General features: G+C 43.2%; 1 protein-coding gene across 2 annotated transcripts in view; it reads left to right on the top strand.

Moving 5' to 3' along the window:
• Positions 1-10357: 10357 nt before the first annotated feature.
• Positions 10358-19294, top strand: part of PHACTR3 (phosphatase and actin regulator 3) — a 120922-nt gene continuing 111985 nt past the window's right edge. For both annotated transcript variants that reach the window (XM_075277015.1, XM_075277014.1), the window contains exon 1: positions 10358-10708. In XM_075277015.1, coding sequence (XP_075133116.1) covers positions 10582-10708 — 127 coding nt within the window. In that variant the 5' untranslated portion in view covers positions 10358-10581. The remainder of the gene's footprint in view (positions 10709-19294) is intronic.

Below are 19294 nucleotides of genomic sequence, written 5' to 3'. Positions count from 1 at the left end.
TTGAGAATAAAATGGAGTATTTTCGACTGCTCATAATGATTTGGTTGACGCTCACAACTCCCTGGAAGCGGAGGTCAGATGGCTCAAAATTAAAGCTGCTGACGCTGAGGATCGGTCTAGACGCAACAATATTAAGATCCGTGGTGTCCCCGAGGATGTGGCATCGGAGGACTTGATGGCCTATGTTCAACGTCTCTTTAAGAAAATCCTCCCACACCTTACTGAGCTGGAGCTCACCCTGGATCGAACTCATCGTATTCCTAAAGCGAACTCTGCTCCTGTGGATGTCCCGAGAGATGTGTTAACGAGGGTCCACTTCTATCAAGTCAAGGACTCGATTCTAGCGGAAGCCAGGAAATGTGGCACCTTACCAGCTCCGTTTGCATCTATTTCCCTGTTCCCCGATTTATCCGCAGCTACTATGCAGGCTAGACGTGAACTGGCTCCCATCACCAAGATCCTCAGAGACCGGGGCATGCGGTATCGTTGGGGCTTCCCTACCAAGCTGTTGATTCCCCGTAATGGGGTTTTCCATTCCGTCTCTGATGTGGAGGCGGGCATGTCCCTCCTCCATAAGTGGAAGCTTGCACCTGCTGACTCTCACTCATCTGTGCCCGAATCCTCAGTGCGGCCTTCTCATCTTACTAAGGAATGGATTGTGGTGGGCGGTCGTAAGTGAATCTGTTGGCCGCCTCGGCGGACTGACTCGCCTTGCCTAATGTTATGACTTTATCCTTTGTTTTAGGTGACCTGTGTGCCTTTCTAATACTCACTCTCGCTGAGTGTTACTGACCTGTTTTTCTCCCTCCCCAGCTGATTATTTTTGGTTATTCGGTGTTTTTTGACACTATGCTATTTTGTTTGCATTCTTTGTTCTTGTTTCATGCCTGGAATGTTGTATGCTTATCATGCCTGTTCACACATACTTTATGCATCCTAGTTTTCCTGTGTAGCCACCTGGGTCTTCCGCCATTTTTCTTTAATTTGACACTATGGTACTCCGTATCTCTTCGCTTAATGTTAGGGGTTTGAATAGCCCCTGTAAACGGAGTTCTGTCTGGAGGGAGGCCCGTCGCCTTCGCTGTGATGTGCTCTTTCTCCAGGAGACTCATTTTTGTGTTGGTAAAAGTCCTAAGTTTTCTAATCCCTCTTTCCCTCATATATATCAGGCTTCTTGTAATGCTAAGCGTAAGGGTGTTCTTATTGCTGTGCGGGATTCAGTGGCTTTTTCCCTTGAATCCACTTTAGTTGATCCCGGGGGTCGGTTTTTGGGGCTTAATTGCCTTATTAACAATGTTAAGTATACTTTAGTAACTGTTTATCTCCCGAATCGTTCGCAGGCGCAGTATTGGAAATCTGTGCTCTCCAAGATTCGGACTTTTGCTACTGGTATGTTGATCATCGGGGGGGATTTTAACTGTTTAGTTGATAATTCTCTAGACTCCTCCAACCCCAAGAGATGCTCCCCTATATTGTCTTCCTCTTTGATTGATCAGGGCCTTTATGACGTCTGGCGTTGTCAACATGGCGGGGAACGAGATTATAGTTATTTTTCTTCTTCGTCCTCCTCTTACTCCTGTATTGACTTCTTTCTTACAGATAAAATCGGGTTGATGCAGGCGGAATCTACGGCTATTGGGCTGATCACCTGGACTGATCATGCTCCGGTGTCCCTCTCTCTGCATGAGAAGTTTTCCACTGCTATGCCTACCCAGTGGCGTTTGAATGAGTATATCCTAGATCACCCCTCCTATGGTGAGCACCTCCGTGAGGCCTTGAGGGAATATTTTTCCCTCAACTCCCCCTCCGTGTCAGACCCTCATGTGCTCTGGAATGCCCATAAGGCATATATGCGAGGGATACTTATTCAGGCGTGTGCGAGGGCCAAAAAGGAACGGTCTAAAGACATAGATGCCGCACTTCGCTCCCTATCCTCCCTCTCCGCGGTTAATAAACTTAACCCTACTCCCACTGTCTCTGCGGAGATTAGGCAATGTCAACTCCGATTGCAGGGCCTTCTGGCTTGCCAACAGGACTTAGCTTTTAAGCGTTTTCAGTGTCAGGCCTATGTGCACAATAGTAGGGCTAGTGCCTTTTTGGCCAGAAAAATCAAACAGTCGCGCCCCAAAACCCGTATTGCTCACCTTGTAGATGACTCGGGTACTAAAGTAATTGACCCCCGCCTCATTGCAGAGCAGTTTCGTTTATATTATAAGTCGTTATACAATCTTAGGGATGATCCCCAGACGTACCAACCATCTAAGGAAGAAATTGATAGGTTCTTAGATTCTGTGGCCCTGCCCCGCCTTTCCCCTGCGCAGTCTGCCTCCTTAGCCTCGCCTATCACTTTATTTGAAGTTACGGAGGTGTCACGGAGCAAAGGTATACGTCTTCCTCCGGATGGTCTTTTGAATCAACACGGACGCAAGAGGTCGGGAGACAACAGCAATTTATTGTAATCCACAAAGTTAGTAGCCGGCGGCGGTCACATCAACCGTAATAACAATAAGTCCACAGAAGTCACAATCCAATGATAACTTTGGTTCCTTGGTCCTGTAACTATATCCTGGCTCTCTGCAGAGCTGTGCACAGGCCGGCTAACACATACTAACTCCAGCTACAACTATATACTAAGACTGTTACACCTATATCTGTGGGTGGGAAGGGCTGAGTCACAGATCCTTCCCCCCTCACCTATACCAAGGAGAGCAGACTCCCTGTCTACTATGGACAATGCACCATCCAACATCTTCTTGGAGACACTGATCAGATTATCTCCACCCATTGTCCTCACTGGTCCTCACTAGTTAGAGGTATTTGCATACAATGTGCTAACACACTAGACCCTAATCAGCCAACTACACATTGATGTATACAACAGGTTAGAGAATACATTCCACATGAAATATATATTACACATTGCCTATAGTATAGACTCTAACCATCCCGTGACAACCCCTCCCCCTCTCAAAACATGTGCATGACACAATTGGCCTACACAGGTAAATTGGGGAATGCACATCAGTCTCTATAGCTCATATGTCCTCCTGCCGGGATAACCCATCTGCGTTCTGGTGTTGGTTCCCTCGGCGGTACTGAATGGTAAAGTTGTAGGTTTGAAGGGCTGGCATCTGGCAGAAAATCCGGTCGATCCATGTTGGCGTCTCTCTGAGCTTGGCTTCGGGTCACTGCTCCCACAAAGTGGCACTGTAGATTTCCAACATCGTTGCCTAACAGAACATCGGCCGGCAGCCCGCTCATCACGCCAATTGTGCATCGTTTTGGTCCATAACCATAGTCGAGTTCCACGGTAGCTTTAGGAATACATCTTTGAGTACCCCCTGCCAACTTGATAGAAATGCCAGGGCCCTCCTCTAGGGCCTCGGGTCGCACAACTCGGGGGTCCGCTACCGTAGGAAAGCTCCCGAGTCCCGGAATCCAACAACTGTTCGGCCATCCAGTAGGACCTCCTGCAAGTGCTTCCTCTGAAGGTTTGCGGGATGTGTGGCGGAAGGCTGAATCCCATAGACCCCTGGAGGTGGAACAGATGGGTCATTCATGGAGTCATCTGGAAATGGGGCCAAACTTTCTGTCCTAGGGGTGGTTCCCAGGTAGTGAATAGGCCGGGATGCCACGGTGGCCCGTGCCCCCATGTTAGCAGGGCAACTAGCTTGCAAATGTCCAGGCCTCCCGCACCCAAAACATCTGCGCTCTAGCATTCTTCCAGTGGGTCGTTGTCTAGGGACAGGGTTGTTCATAGCTGGAGGCCGATGGGCTGGGGCAGGGGTAGAGGGGGAATTGTAATCCTGAGGCCGGACACGAAAGGTGGGTGGCTGGCTGAAGGGTGTCTGGCGGACTGTGGTAGTTTTCCGCTCCTCTGCAAACAACCTCTTCCACTGCGGCTTGATGGTCAGGCCCTCATCTGCAAGAGAAGCAGCTTGCTCAACTGTGGCTGGGTTCCGTTCCAGCACCCACTCACGGATCTCAGCGGGGCACTGGGAAAAGAACTGTTCCTTAAGTATGACTTGGAGGATCTTATCGACTGTGACAGCCTCCTCTCCTTCTAGCCAGCGCTTGCATGCTTGCTTCAACTTGTGGGCGAACATGTGGAAGGAGCTTCCCCCATTGTAAGACAAAGAGTGGAACTGAACTCGGTAGGTCTCTGGAGTGACTGCATAATACTTCTGCACCGCTCTTTTAATGGCCTCATAGTCCCGCTGATCACTAGGGTCCATGGCTCTGAGAGCTTCCGCAGCCCCATCTCGTAGGTGCCCCACCAGATACCGGACCCAATCCTTCTCTGGGACTTCCATCAGGCGGCACTGGTGTTCGAAGTCCTGAAAATATCCATCAACATCCCCAGCCGCTTCCTCAAAGGTCTTGAAGTGTTTATGGGAGACATATGGTGGTTCTCTCACTGTTGGGCTGGGGGTCGGCGTTTGATTATAATTCCTCGTAGTTATCTCAGCCATTCGCCTTTCATGCGCCATTCTTTCCTTTTCATGCGCCATTCTCTGTTCCTCCTTCTCCGTTTCCTGAGCCCTCTGTAATGCTCTACTCCTTTGCTCTGCAGTTGCTCCTAGCCCCAGCACTGCCAATTCCTCCTCATACAAAACAACCCATCTGCTCTTTTGGGTCTGTACCTGCCACTCCCGTATCTCTCCAGTCTCCTGGGGGCAGCCCTCCTCATGGTCGCTTTGCAGGGTCATCTCCTCCAGTGCCTCGATCAGTTGATCTTTCGTTCTTCCCTGGTAACTCAGGTTTAGTTCCCGGGCCCTTACTTGTAGACTTGCCATAGTCCAGTTCCTGTATTCTGAGGTTGTGGCTCCATTAATCGCTGAGCTGCTGTAGTCCATCTCGCTGTCCGCTGTTGATCCCACTGCTGCCAACCAGTTGTCACGGAGCAAAGGTATACGTCTTCCTCCGGATGGTCTTTTGAATCAACACGGACGCAAGAGGTCGGGAGACAACAGCAATTTATTGTAATCCACAAAGTTAGTAGCCGGCGGCGGTCACATCAACCGTAATAACAATAAGTCCACAGAAGTCACAATCCAATGATAACTTTGGTTCCTTGGTCCTGTAACTATATCCTGGCTCTCTGCAGAGCTGTGCACAGGCCGGCTAACACATACTAACTCCAGCTACAACTATATACTAAGACTGTTACACCTATATCTGTGGGTGGGAAGGGCTGAGTCACAGATCCTTCCCCCCTCACCTATACCAAGGAGAGCAGACTCCCTGTCTACTATGGACAATGCACCATCCAACATCTTCTTGGAGACACTGATCAGATTATCTCCACCCATTGTCCTCACTGGTCCTCACTAGTTAGAGGTATTTGCATACAATGTGCTAACACACTAGACCCTAATCAGCCAACTACACATTGATGTATACAACAGGTTAGAGAATACATTCCACATGAAATATATATTACACATTGCCTATAGTATAGACTCTAACCATCCCGTGACAGGAGGCTATAGCCTCATTGAAACCGCTAAAATCTCCTGGTCCTGACGGCTTCTCAGGGATTTACTATAAGAAATATGCAGATATTTTGTCCCCTTATCTTTTAGCTGTGTTCAGAAAGGCGGCAGAGGAGCAATGCTTCCCGGAGGAAATGTTGTCAGCCACTATAGTGACCATCCCTAAACCCGGCAAATCTCCCACTGTCCCGGCTAATTTTAGACCTATTTCCCTCCTGAACACGGATATCAAACTGTACGCTAAAATTCTTGCTGAGCGGTTGCTCCTCCTACTCCCCCAGTTAGTTAGTCCTGACCAGGTAGGTTTTGTGTTTGGTAGGCAGGCTCCTGACGGCACACGGAGGTTCATAGACCTTGTTCAGAAAGCCGAAAGGGATGGTACGCCTTCTTTGCTTCTGGCTTTGGATGCTGAGAAGGCTTTTGATAGGGTTCACTGGGGTTACTTAGACTGCCTTTTGGATAAGTTTGGTATGGGGTCGGTTTTTAAATCTGCTATTCTGGCTCTGTACTCCCACCCGTCGGCTCGTGTGCTCTCATCGGGCTTCCTGTCTGACCCCTTTCGGATCTCGAATGGTACCCGCCAGGGTTGCCCTCTTTCCCCTATTATCTTTGCGCTTGTGATGGAGCCTCTGGCGGAGTCCATTCGGTCGGCGGGAAATATTGAGGGTATTACTGTGGGTCGCCAGCAGCATAAAATCGGTTTATATGCTGACGATGTCATATTGGCCCTGACTTCTCCTGGTTCCTCCTTGAGTGCTGCTACGGCGGTCCTAGAGGGATTTGGTAAAGTTTCTTATTATAAGGTAAATTCCTCCAAATCACAGATATTGCCTGTTCTCATCTCCCCCTTGTTGAGATGGGATCTCAGTTCTCAATTCCCCTACCAATGGAATGACTCCCGTATGACTTATCTTGGCATCTCCCTGACGGCCCCTAGTTCTGACCTGTTCTCTGCTAATCACACTCCCCTTCTGACTAAAGTTACTTCTCTTCTTGCCTCTTTCTCACAGCCGATGTTGTCTTGGGCTAGCAGAATTGCTATTGTCAAAATGATGGTGTTACCTTTAATCTTGTATGTATTCCGTACAGTCGTTATCCCCCTCCCTGACTCCTATTTTTCCAAGCTTCAGTCTATTCTTTCCAACTATATTTGGGAGGGTAAGAGATCCAGAGTCCGACTTAAGGTGATGACGCGCCCTTGGTCCCATGGGGGTGCGGGTGTCCCGGATGTTAAAAAATACTATATGGCGTCTGTCCTAGATCAACTTAAGGTCGGGTGGGATGAGACTTCTAAATGGCGCTGGGCCGAAATTGAGGAATACCTTCTGGATGCCCCGCTTATGAGTATTTTACGCCCTAAGGATTCAAGTCCGCTCATTACTTCCCCTTCCTTACTGAGTATTAGGGCCACAGTGTCTGCTTGGCGTTATTTTTTGTCATATACCTCCAGAGAAGATCTGGTCCCTTTATCTAAGCTACCCGTACTATATTTAACCTCTTTTCTCCCCCAGCTCCGACTCCGTGGATGGGTCTCTAGGGGTCTCTACAAAGTTGCCCATCTGTATACTGAGGACGGGCTTAAGTCGTTCTCCATGTTGCAGGAAGAGTTCCAGCTCCCTAAGACGGATTTCTTTAAATATTTGCAGCTACGTCATTTTTTTCAATCCTATGAGCCCTCTAGATTGACCTTTCCCAGACTAGCCTTAAAACTGTGGAACAGGTCCTCGCCTGTTAGAGGTGGGTTGTCTGTGTTTTATGGCTTTTTCTCTGTCCCCCCGGAGCGGGTCAAACCTCTTCACCTGCTCCGTTGGGAAGCGGATCTTGCCAGAACCATCTCTCTGTCGGATTGGTATACGGCAGCTGGGTTTGTTAAACGTGTATCTAAGGGGGCAGCACATTGGGAAACGGCTTTGAAAATCATGCTGAGGTGGTATAGAACTCCGGTCCAAATGACGCATATTGATCCTTCTTGTTCCAGACTCTGCTGGAGAGGCTGCGGCCAAGTGGGTTCATTCTTGCACTTGTGGTGGGACTGTCCACCGGTACAAACCTTCTGGATAGCGGTATTTCATTTTATGTCCGCCATTGCTGGTTTAGATATCAGTCCTTCTCCCGGTCTCGCCCTTTGTTTCTTAGATATCGGTAGCTTTCCCTCGGATTTGCAGGTCGTGCTGGGGCAGATTGTGCTCGCAGCTCGGGCCATGATCGCTCGTCAGTGGAAGTCCGCTCCCTGTTTGACCTTAGCTGAACTATTTCACCATGTGAACTTGGCATGTACCTTGGAACGTTTGTTGTCTAGCAAAAACCATACTTACGCCAAGTTTCGATCCCAGTGGTCTCTCTGGATTTTGTATGTGGAGTCTAATAAGGGTGTTCTTTCTCCTCGGCCTCCGGCCGCCCCCATGGGGACCCCTTGATTTCTATTTACCTACTATGTTGTTACCCCAGGTGGCTTTATCTTCTTTTATTTTATTCTATTTTGTTTTTGGATGTATTTTGTGTTTCCTTGGTACCATATTCAGGTATGTGGTTTTGTTGTTTATGTTATTGTTTGGTTTTTGTTTTTTTTCCGTCCCTTGCTGTTCCTATCCCGTCTCCCCTATTTCTCTTTTTCTTGTTTCTTTCCTGCTCCCTTTTGGTTGTTTTCCCCCTTTCATCCCTTTCTTGTCTTCTCGTAGAATTGGTGTCTTTGTAGCGTTTGTATATCTGGTCCTTTGGTCTTTGTATGTCTGGTCCTGTTTGTGTCATTCTTGTTTTTTGATTGCAGCCCGACGTCCCAGCTTACGATTCCTAAAGTATTATTTGGACTTATGCCGATTCTTCTTTTGTTTGTAGTTGCTTTTTTTATTCTATTGTAAAAGCTTTATTCTTTTCAATAAAAATCATATTTAAAAATAAATAAAATCAATGCAGCGTTAACTAACAGATGTTAAGGACTTGAATTGGTGGAGGTGCTGAAAGGTCCTCTTTAGTAAATCTGCTATATTCTAAGACTTATCTGTGCCATGCTTTCTAGAAGCTTTTCTAAGCTGTCTAGTGAACCTGTATCCATCTTTTTACTGAGAATACAGGAGTTGGAAACAGTAATGGCACTTATCAAAATATGTTTTGCATCATCCTATAGAGATGGGGTCATTGTGGGTATTGAACAAAACAGTCATAGGCGATAATCGCCCCCTAAATTTATTATTATTTCCAAGTATGCCTTCTCATTCAAGCGCATCCTCTATTGCAGGGACTATAAATAAGAAATGCAGGGCTCAGTAAATATACCGCAATGGGGCACATGTCAAGTCACTTGTAGGTTTTTTTGTCTGACTTTCCCCCTTTTCACTTGCACAAGATTTACTATTCATTTGAGCCTGTTTTTCAACAAAATCACTCTCCTCATCATTTTTAGATCTTGTGGGAAAGGAGCATGGTTTATTTTGAGTCACTTCTTTGACACATTTATGTGTGCCTATTTTACAAAGGCGGACATGGACTATAGTACAGAATATAAAAGAACACAATGTCAGTCACAATTCCAAGTAGTGAATTCTGTGCATGATTTATGATGCTTGGTCACATTTTTTAATAAATTAGGCATACATATGTTTAAGATGAAAAAAGCTGCAAAAAATTGTGCAATTGATAAATAACCCCCATTGTCATTTTGTGGCAGTTTTCATTGCAGTTTTTGAGGTAAAGCCAGGAGAGAGGAAGAGTAGGAGAGGAAGAGTAGAGAGGAAGGGTATACAAGAGAGAGGAAGTTTTACTTTTTAAAAAAAATAATTTTTTCTTCTTTTTGGTTACAATTCTGACATTGACTCATAAAAATGCATCGAAAATGACCACAAATAGACGGTGTGATTCCAGCAATAGACATCTATATTACATAATACCTGTCCTCTTTTAGGTTCATTTCATGGGACCTTCCAAAAACAGGTGGTTATAAGAAATGTATATTGCTTGGCGCTGTGTACTCTAAGGTTTTTACTAATATGATACCGGTATAATATATACTATATATATATATATATATATATATATATATATATATATATATATATATATATATATTATATTAACAGTGAAATAAAATAATTAATCCACCAGTTCATTCAACACAATAAAATACGCTATGATTAAAAAACCAACAAAATGTAATATAAAGTATCCTATACAAATGCTATGTATAATGCTACTTTATATAGTATAATCCCCTCTCTCACTATAAATTATATTGTAAAATATAATTTATTGCAATGTAATAGGATACCAAAAAACGCAATGTCATGCAATATAAAATAGATAAAAATGCTATACATAATTCTATATATTATTTATAAATTTGTAAAACATTATATACAATGCAATATAACCAAAGGTATATGATGCAAAACAATACATCAAAATATGTGCAAAAGCAACTCAAAACAAAATAATAGAAACCACAAAAGATACAATGCAATATAAATATGTCAATACAGTGTAATCCAATGCTATTACAATATACAGTATTATTACACTATGCTATATAATACAGTATACATTTATGAGGCTGTATTGTGTTCTAGTGGACAGTACTGTATGTGTACATGACACAGTCACTGCAGACCCCCTCCCCTCCAGGGCACACTCAGCACCTCCTCCTGGAGGACACATACACAGTGACTGCAGCACCCCCTCCCCTCCAGTGCACCCCCTCCTGGAGGACACATACACTGGCACAGCAGCGCCGGCTCTTCTACTGTTGCAGTGCAGGTATTTCATCCAGCAGGCACTGCAGACGTCAGCATGGTGCATCCCTCTCGCAAGGGATGATGGTAAAATCCCAATGTTTTCTGCTACAGCTTTAGGGAGTGCATTGAAGGGGAGGATTTGGGGAGGGGGATCTGGTGTCTCCCTGGCCTTATTGGATGATGTACAGCGATTTTTGGAGCTTAAGATGATGCAGGGATCCCAGTCTGCTGTCGGGGGTGGATTCCAAGTGAACCCCATCTGCTGAATTGTGTGACCCCCTTCTTCTGCCTGGCATTGGATAACTGGCACTCAGCAGCCTCTTTAATGCAACCTGCTCAAGTATCTCTGCACCTTAAGGCTCATGGCAACACCTCAAGAGCTTCCTGGATCATTTCTTCAGAGAGGTAGATCCCACAGTGACCCCAATATCATCCACAGTGACCCCAGCAATCTCCAGGAGCTTGGCTCAGAGTCAGAGGATTGCACAGGTACTTCACAAAGGCAGCTCTGTATAGGGAAGGGGGTGTGTATGGGGGGAGGGTGGCTGCTGTCACCATTGGAGAGCTTGACCTCAGCCCTGGAGGGGTTAATACAAGCAGTGACATCAGAAGCTGTTATAATATTATTACAGTATAGCTGCATTTGGGCTGTAGTCCATGACAGTCCCACAGTGCACAGCTTATGACTGTCCCCCACTGCATGCCATGAATGGGCTTTGTGTTGCTGCTGCTTTATTGCATTGCAGCTGGATTGTCTGAGTATGCATTGTGTATAATATGGGCTCTGTATTACCCTGTACCATCTGGAGGGTACACTGCTTCATATATTGCTGTAGCTGAGGGTGATATGTGGCTGACTGTTACTGCTGGCGCATATGCAAGTGGGGACATTACAGCAATAATACAGTATATAAGAGAGGTGCTGGGGAAATGCTGTTACTGTGCAAATGGCTATTTCCAGGTAGAAGTCTGTCTGTCATATCTATCTATCTATCTATCTATCTATCTATCTATCTATCTTATATCTATCTATACATGTCATATCTATCTATTTATCTCTCAATCTCCTATCTATCTATCTATCTATCTATCTATCTATCTATCTATCTCTCTATCTATCTGTTATATCTATGTCATAGCTACCTATTCATAGCCATGCTATTAAAATCTTTCATATCTATTTATCTAGCTATCTAGCTATCCATGCCATATCTATCTATCTATCTATCTATCTATCTATCTATCTATCTATCTCATATTTATCCATCTATTCATCTATTGATCTTCTATCTATCTATTTCATATTGATCTATCTTCTGTACCCCTATAATGTGTATAATAACTGACAGTTGCTGAAGACCTGTATCATGCTAATGGTCAGTAATGCAGGCAGGCCTTGATCACATCACATGATCAGTAAGGAGCGTCTGTTTATATCTCTTTGCACTGTGCACATGAGAGGTATAGATTTTGGGGTCACCTTTATAATGAGGTGTGTAGGCCTGCTTTTCCATACTAATGACACATTGCAGGTATGCTATTTCCATTTGCATAAGAGGTTCTGGGGGTGGGGGATCTGTCATCTCCATGGTAACGTGGATACAAGCAGAGTCATAATTGCACCCATTGAAAATGTCTCTTAGCAGGGCGGCAATTAACATTTGTGTCAGGAAGAAGTGATTTGATTGTGGTGATAAAGGCCGGGCCTGCCAGATGTGACCACATGATCAATCTATAATAAATAGCTAATGTATAATATATGGAATCAATGTCTCCATTGTAGAGAGAGCTCTACATCCACTACTCCTGCTCTGCACAGCCCTGTACATCATGTATGTGATATATACAGAATTACACATGTGATACATAATGGTATATCACATACATGATACACAGGGCTGTGCAGAGCAGGAGTAGTGGATGCAATGTATCACATGTATTATCCTTGGTATATCATACACCTGATACCATGACTGTGCAGATCAGCAGTAGTGGATACAATGTACAAGCTACACAGTCATGTGTATCTAGTACATGATATACCAAGTATAATGTCATCCACTTTATCCACTACTCCTTCTCTGTACAATCCTGTGTATCAGGCATGTGGTATACCAAAAGTAACATACATTATACTTTGTACTCCTGTCACAGTACCGTCCTATATTTCATGTGTGTGATATATCCATAATAACACATGTGTTCCACTGTATCCAAGTCAGGTATCACTGCAGAACCCTGTGTATCATGTGTGTGATATACTGAAAATAACACGTAATACACTGTATCTACCAATCATGGAACGATACAGCCCAACCTATCAGGTATGATATATACCCAGAATACCACATGTGATACTGTGTATCCATTACTCCTGCTGTTTACAATATACCCAGTTTAACACATATGAGACACTGTAGTCACTATTCTTCCACAGTTTTGAGTATCATGTATGTAATATACCAGGATTCACGTGATACATTGTATCCACTACCCCTAATGTGTACAGCTTGGTATCATACACGTGATATACTAACAATAACAAATGTGATACAACGTATCCACTGCTCCTGCCCTGCAAAGTCCTGTGAATCATGTATGTTATATACCAAGAATAACACATGATGCATTTTATGCAGTACCTTTCATGGTCCGGTGTATCATGTATAAAATAAAACTAGTATAATATATGTGATACACTCTATTCTATACTCATGTCCTACAAAGGTCATGAAAAAGAGGTTTACAGACAAAGAAATAGTGTTGGGGAGGGGAGTTTAATGTGCAGAAACTGCTTTGTTCATAATTATCCTTCACCTCCCCTCCCATAAAATAATGCATTGCCACATCCCATGTCTCACAGCCCATTGTCTCAGGAACTCACATGTGACAATCTCATTCTCAGTTCCTGATAAAGAAATTCTCCCAATGAGATGAACCTTTACAATGTATCAGAATGTGCCTACTCAGCAGTTGTGCTGCCACTAGCCGTGGGAGCGGAGGTCCTCCCATGAGACCTCCTGATGTCACAGCTTCTCCTGGGCTCCCCTAAACATTCTTTGTCAGTCCTTAAAATGAGCATGGGGCTCCTGCGCAGAGAACAAAGACTTACTGAGGGGGGAGGAGTAGGACTACACACAGACCATCCATGCCAGGTGAATACATTATAAGACTATTATCACATTATTATTATTATTATTATTATTATTATTATTATTATTAATGTACTGCTAGGTGACTAATATATAAACACATTATGCTGACTAGTACTTACTAGTAGTTAATCCTTATTTACTGCTTATTACTCATGTACTTACTACATATTTGCTATGTATTATTTTTGTTACTATTGTAATGTATCCTATTACTATTTTTATTATTATTATTATTCCAATAAATTAACCCTTTTACTGCCAATTGACTTTATTTATGCAAACTGAGAACCATTTCCAGAGGACTATATAATATAATGGCTACATAACACTTAACCCTCTATTGTCACATGACTTTACTATTATTATGTGGTCCGTTCACTGCCAAATGACTGGGCTTTATTAGAGGTTCTGTTCCCTTCATGTAAGCAGTGACTGCAACCTTTATGTGCTGACTATTGCTGAGTGTAAACAGTTTTAGAGGTAAAAATGATTCATTGAATTGTAATATAGACACATAAGTAGATAGATTGATTAAGGAGTTCAGTTTCAGCCAATATATAGTATTTATATCATGAAAAGTTCTGCAATTTTCCAATATACTTTCTGAATCAATTCCTCACAGATTTCTAGATCTCTGCTTGCTGTCATTCATTCTTTATTACTTCTAATGGATATAAATCGGACCATAGTCATGTGATGGACACCCAGGTACATGGTTTGTTACAGTCACAATACAGTAATCTGCCTTCTAATGATCCATTTACATCTATGTCCATCACATGACCAATGAATGACAGCAAGTAAAGATTGAGAAAACCATGTGATATTGATATAGCAAATATATTGGAAAATTGTATAACCTTTCAGTATATAAATAATAAAAAGTGGACAACCCAATGACACATAGGGATTTATGATTATGATATTGTTCTTATTTTTACATGCTTTTTCTTTATTTTAATATCCAAGAAAACGTAAACAAAAAAGAAGGAGAACCGTGTTAGCTTTTCACTTTTTATTTTTTTTAATTTAATTTTTTTTTAAACAGCACAAATTGTTACTGCAATTTTTTAAAATAGTTTTCCCTTTCACTTAGGGCTAGTTTAGACGGGACACGGTATGACGTTTTTTGGTCCTGATTGTGACGCGGGAAGCCTTGTCAGAATAGGGCCAAAATGCGCCTGCCACGACTGTCGCGGCTTCCGACAGTCGCGGCTTCCCGCTCCGGAGTAGGCCCAAATGAATGGGCCTAGTCCGGAGGTTGCTGCCGCGAGTCGGATGCCAGGTTGAATCAGCCGTGGAATCCACCTGAAGAAAGGGCAGCTCGCTTCTTTTTTCTGTGAGTGGGAACATACTGCTCACGGAAAAAGTAAGCTAGCAGTTTACATAGACCTCTATTGTGAGGGGGCAGATTCTGACGTGGATTCAGCTCCAAAATCTGCCCCTTCTTGCCCTGTGTGAACAAGCCCTTATGGTAATTTTTACAAAGATAGACACATTACAAAAATAGCCCTGCCCTGCCCTGTTGAGTTGCAGGGCAGGGCTAGAACCTGTGACATTGTTATATGTTTGGAAGGCATTTTGGACCTGATAGACTCTTAATAAATGCATTGTTAATTAAGACAAATTTGAAGTTGAAATGAGTAAAAATAGATAGATTGATAGATATATAGAAGGATATAAAGATAGAAGGATAGATAATAGGTAGATAGACAGAAGGATAGATAGATAGATAGATAGATAGATAGATAGATAGATAGATAGATAGATAGGATTGATAGAAGGATATACTACTAGATATAACTGTAGACAGACTATACAATGATTACACATTGAATACATACATAGCCTTATGCTGATGTTCATACTGTGTCCCCCGCTCAGACGTTGCGTCCTGTACAACCAGTATCTATTTTGTGTGCTTGCTTGTGTGATGCTGTAGTATCAGCTGAGAGAATTGGACAACCACAGCCAAGATTTTCCAACTATTCAGCAGAAATAGGCAACATTTCCATGTTTCAGCTGACTTTCATGTGAATGGGCACCTGCATAGCCTGGCATTTGCTATAACAGTATGGTTACTACTCTGTAGCAGCTTGCAGTTTTGCTCAGGAAATCTTTTTCATATTCATCTCAAAATAGGTTGGTTGTATAACAAGGGAGTTATTCCAACTGCACACCCCTGAACATACAGTATCCTCCATAAAGGAATATGCACATGGTAGAGGCAGTGTGAGGTTTGCCAAAGGAAAGAGCAGCCCCTACACTGGAAAATGCTTTGCAGCTTCCCTTAGTGCTAAAAGGTTTTTACATATGTTGTAGCAGAGCTGGTTCAAATGCTACTGTCATGTAGTGGAGTCTAGATTAATTTGACATCTTCGAGAGGGTCTTTCACCACCTTCCTCAGGTCTAGTTCTTATTGTCTGTTAATAGATGCTGCTCCACTGATTCCAGCACAGTTGGGATTTTTTCTCTAGCTCCAACCATTTCTGAGCAATCAGTGCTATTAATTTTAGTCCCTGATATGCTGTTTAGTCTGTACTGTCAGGACGGTGGTATCAGGCAGGAGCTGGAAAGGGGGTGTAATTCAGAGCTCTAGTCAGAGGCGGACAGTGTCAGAGATCAGAATCACATCCCTTGCCTTCTCCTTCCCGACACCGCCCACTTGACATTACACAGCCTAAATAGCATATAAAGCACGGAAGTAAACAGCACTTACTGGAGTTACTGAACAGTGGAGGCTAGAGAAAAAAATGCCAACTGTTCCTGAATCAGCGGTGCCTTATAAATGGTACAAAGAGCTGGACTTGGCAGACGTAGTGAAAGGTTCTCTTTAAAGGGTATGTACACTTTTTTTTTTTACACTTGCCAACTTTTTTTCCCTGTGCATAAAATACAGTCTAAAGCAACCTTGTTAAAAATCTTGATTAATTGTATGTCCCCATGGTTACAGACCACTCTGCACTTTCTGATCCTTTTGGCTGTGTTACTACCTGCCATCTGCCCCTATTATTTATCTGTAGATTAAGAATAGGAAGGAAGTAACACATGACTGCACTAATGTCTGTAACCATGGAGACACATAGGACTGCATAACAGCTGTATACACAAATTAGATTTTTAAGCAAAACTCTTTGCAAAGCAGCTTTATGTTTTTGGAGACCTCAAAAAATTGGTTGCAAAAGTATACATACCCTTAAATTCAGCAGAACTGTATAGTAGTTACTTTTATAGCTCTTGATGTTAGTTGTTAGTGATACATGAAGTGGCCTCTGTAGAGAATATTTCTCTGGATAATTTAAATGCGTTCCTCATTGATCTTTCATTACGTTCCATAGTCTGTGCATGATTTATATCTACAGTCTATAGCAGTCTCCTGAGAGAGTGTTGTACAATAAGTACTGGCTGTAGACTGTAAATACAACTGACTGGTCTGCTGCAAACCACTGCATGACCACAGAAGGTTATAGAAGTCGGCTCATGTCTGATAAGGCTGCTGTATGTCTTCTAACTGTCTCGGGATTGGCTGGACAGTCCCTAATTTTGGTGCTGTCCCAGACGGGGTAGTATGGGTCTGCTTCAACTCTATCAGAACACAGACATTCCCAAATTTTGGTGCTGGGGGGTGGTATACCCCAACTTCAACTCAGCAAAGAAATGTTGTCAACTCTCTGCTGCTTCAGCTCACATCCTGGATCCAGGCAACTGAGAGCAGAGAATGGAGTGGACTTTGGAGGAATGGGGTTGAGTATTACTTTTTTTTTACTATTTTACTGTGTAGATTCTAGAAGGACATTACCCCGTGCAGGCCACAGCTGGGCATTATATTATGCGGGGACCACAAGGGAGCATTGTACTGTGTTGGGGACACAAGGGCACATTATTCTATATGGAGGCACAAAAGGACTGTATAGAATTGGGTAAGGTCAAAGGGGTATAAGCGGGACTGGGCGGGGATAAAGACATTTGCACGTGCTCCAGATCTTGCCCCTCTTGTCCCTCTTTCTGTCATTTCAAAGTTGGGGATTTGCTTAAAGGGCATTTCCAGTTTTACATACATACAGCTAAATAATTGTCTAATGACCTGTTCTATTTTGTGTTTCACTTCCTCACCATTTTCAAGATATCTCTTTGTTCTTAGTGAATGGAAACATTCCTTCTTAGATGCAGGGACTGAATATGATCAGAAACCTTTCCTGATCATATTAACACAGGCAAAATGTCCATTATAAGAGAGTGCTCTGCTCTGATACAGTTTTTAGGAAGGTTGGCATCACAACTAATCTTCAGCCTTTAGTTATAAAGAAGAATGATTCCATTCACCAACATTAAGCAGAATTGAGTAGGAATTGGTACAGAAATCATATGAAAAAGTTACAAAACTTAACAAAATGGACGGTGTCTTTAAAGGGGAACTCCAGAGATTTTCGACTGTCAAGAGTTTAGATGGCTCATTGGTGAGGTTGTAGACCTTGATTTTCCACTAGATTCTCAGCGTCCCACAAAAGGTCTCTTAGGCTCCTCTTGCATTTCTTAATTGTTGCCTGCTGTCTCATAGCTCACCACTGGAGATAAGTTATCCCACCACTACCTTGGATCTATAAGCTAGAATCAATGACGTTATATGCCTTGAACACTTAAAGAGGACCTTTCACCATGTCCGGGCACAGGCAGTTCTATATACTGCCAGAAAGCTGACAGTGCGCTGAATTCAGCGCACTGTCGGCTTTCCCGATCTGTGCCCGGTGTGAAGAGCTTACGGTGCCGGTACCGTAGCTCTTCTATGGTCAGAAGGGCGTTTCTGACCATTGGCCAGAGACGTCCTTCTGCCTCGCGGCGCCAATCGCGCTGTGCTGTGGAGCCGGGAGGAACGCCCCCTCCCTCTGCTCACACAGCTTGTCCGTAGACTAGCATTATCAGGAGAGGGAGGGGGCGTTCCTCCCTGCTCCACAGCACAGCGTGATTGGCGCCGCGAGGCAGAAGGACGTCTCTGGATAATGGTCAGAAACGCCCTTCTGACTGTAAAGCGCTACGGTACCGGGACCGATAGCGCTTTACACCGGGCACAGATCGGGAAAGCCGACAGTGCGCTGAATTCAGTGCACTGTCAGCTTTCTGGCAGTATATAACACTGCATGTGCCCAGATATGGTGAAAGGTCCTCTTTAACTGCTGACCTTGTCAGATGGAATGGACAGGTTTGAAGTGATCTGACTCTATGTTCCCCTCACTTTTTTTTTCTTTTGTGATGTGGTTCTAACCACTTAACCATGTTCTTGTGGATATTCTGTTCTAACATATTGTTACTATACATCTATGTTCTTTGGAAATGTTTTAATAAAAATTACAGTTAAAAAGGAGAACTCCATATCTAGGTTCCCCTCATTTTGTAAGGTTGCTTTAGTCAAGGGCTTGAGAGAAATTTCTATAATATATCCATGACTTCATTCAGGATCATGAAGCTTTGCAGTGTGCAGTTCACGGCAGATACAACATGACTACAGGCTGAGAAGTTTTGTTTGTAGACTGTAATCATAAAGTTACAAAGGTCACATAGTAAAATCCAGACGTATTTTAATTCAATTTATTCTCAAGGCATTAAAAGAGACATTAACTGACAAATTCATCTCTGCAATATTTTTATATTAATATGTTGACATGACAGAGTCAAAACAATCTTAGCGTCCATTGCTTCACACAGATCTGTGTGCACTACATTACGAATTTTTACTAATGCAGGTTGTCACCAAACATCAGGCAATGTGTGGACCAGAGCTGACCATGGTGCTGAAATTATAGTGACTGGCAGCCCCATGTACTGTACAAGTCCTTAAAAAGAACATATCCTCAATCTTTTCATTTATTAAAATCAGATAGTAAAATATATCACTTTTTTGTTGATGTCATTTTTAATTTTCCAT

This window comes from Leptodactylus fuscus, chromosome 6 (assembly GCF_031893055.1).
Source record: "Leptodactylus fuscus isolate aLepFus1 chromosome 6, aLepFus1.hap2, whole genome shotgun sequence".
NCBI lineage: Eukaryota > Metazoa > Chordata > Amphibia > Anura > Leptodactylidae > Leptodactylus > Leptodactylus fuscus.
The sequence above is the reverse complement of the archived record's forward strand: the minus strand, read 5'-3'. Positions and strand labels throughout refer to the sequence as shown.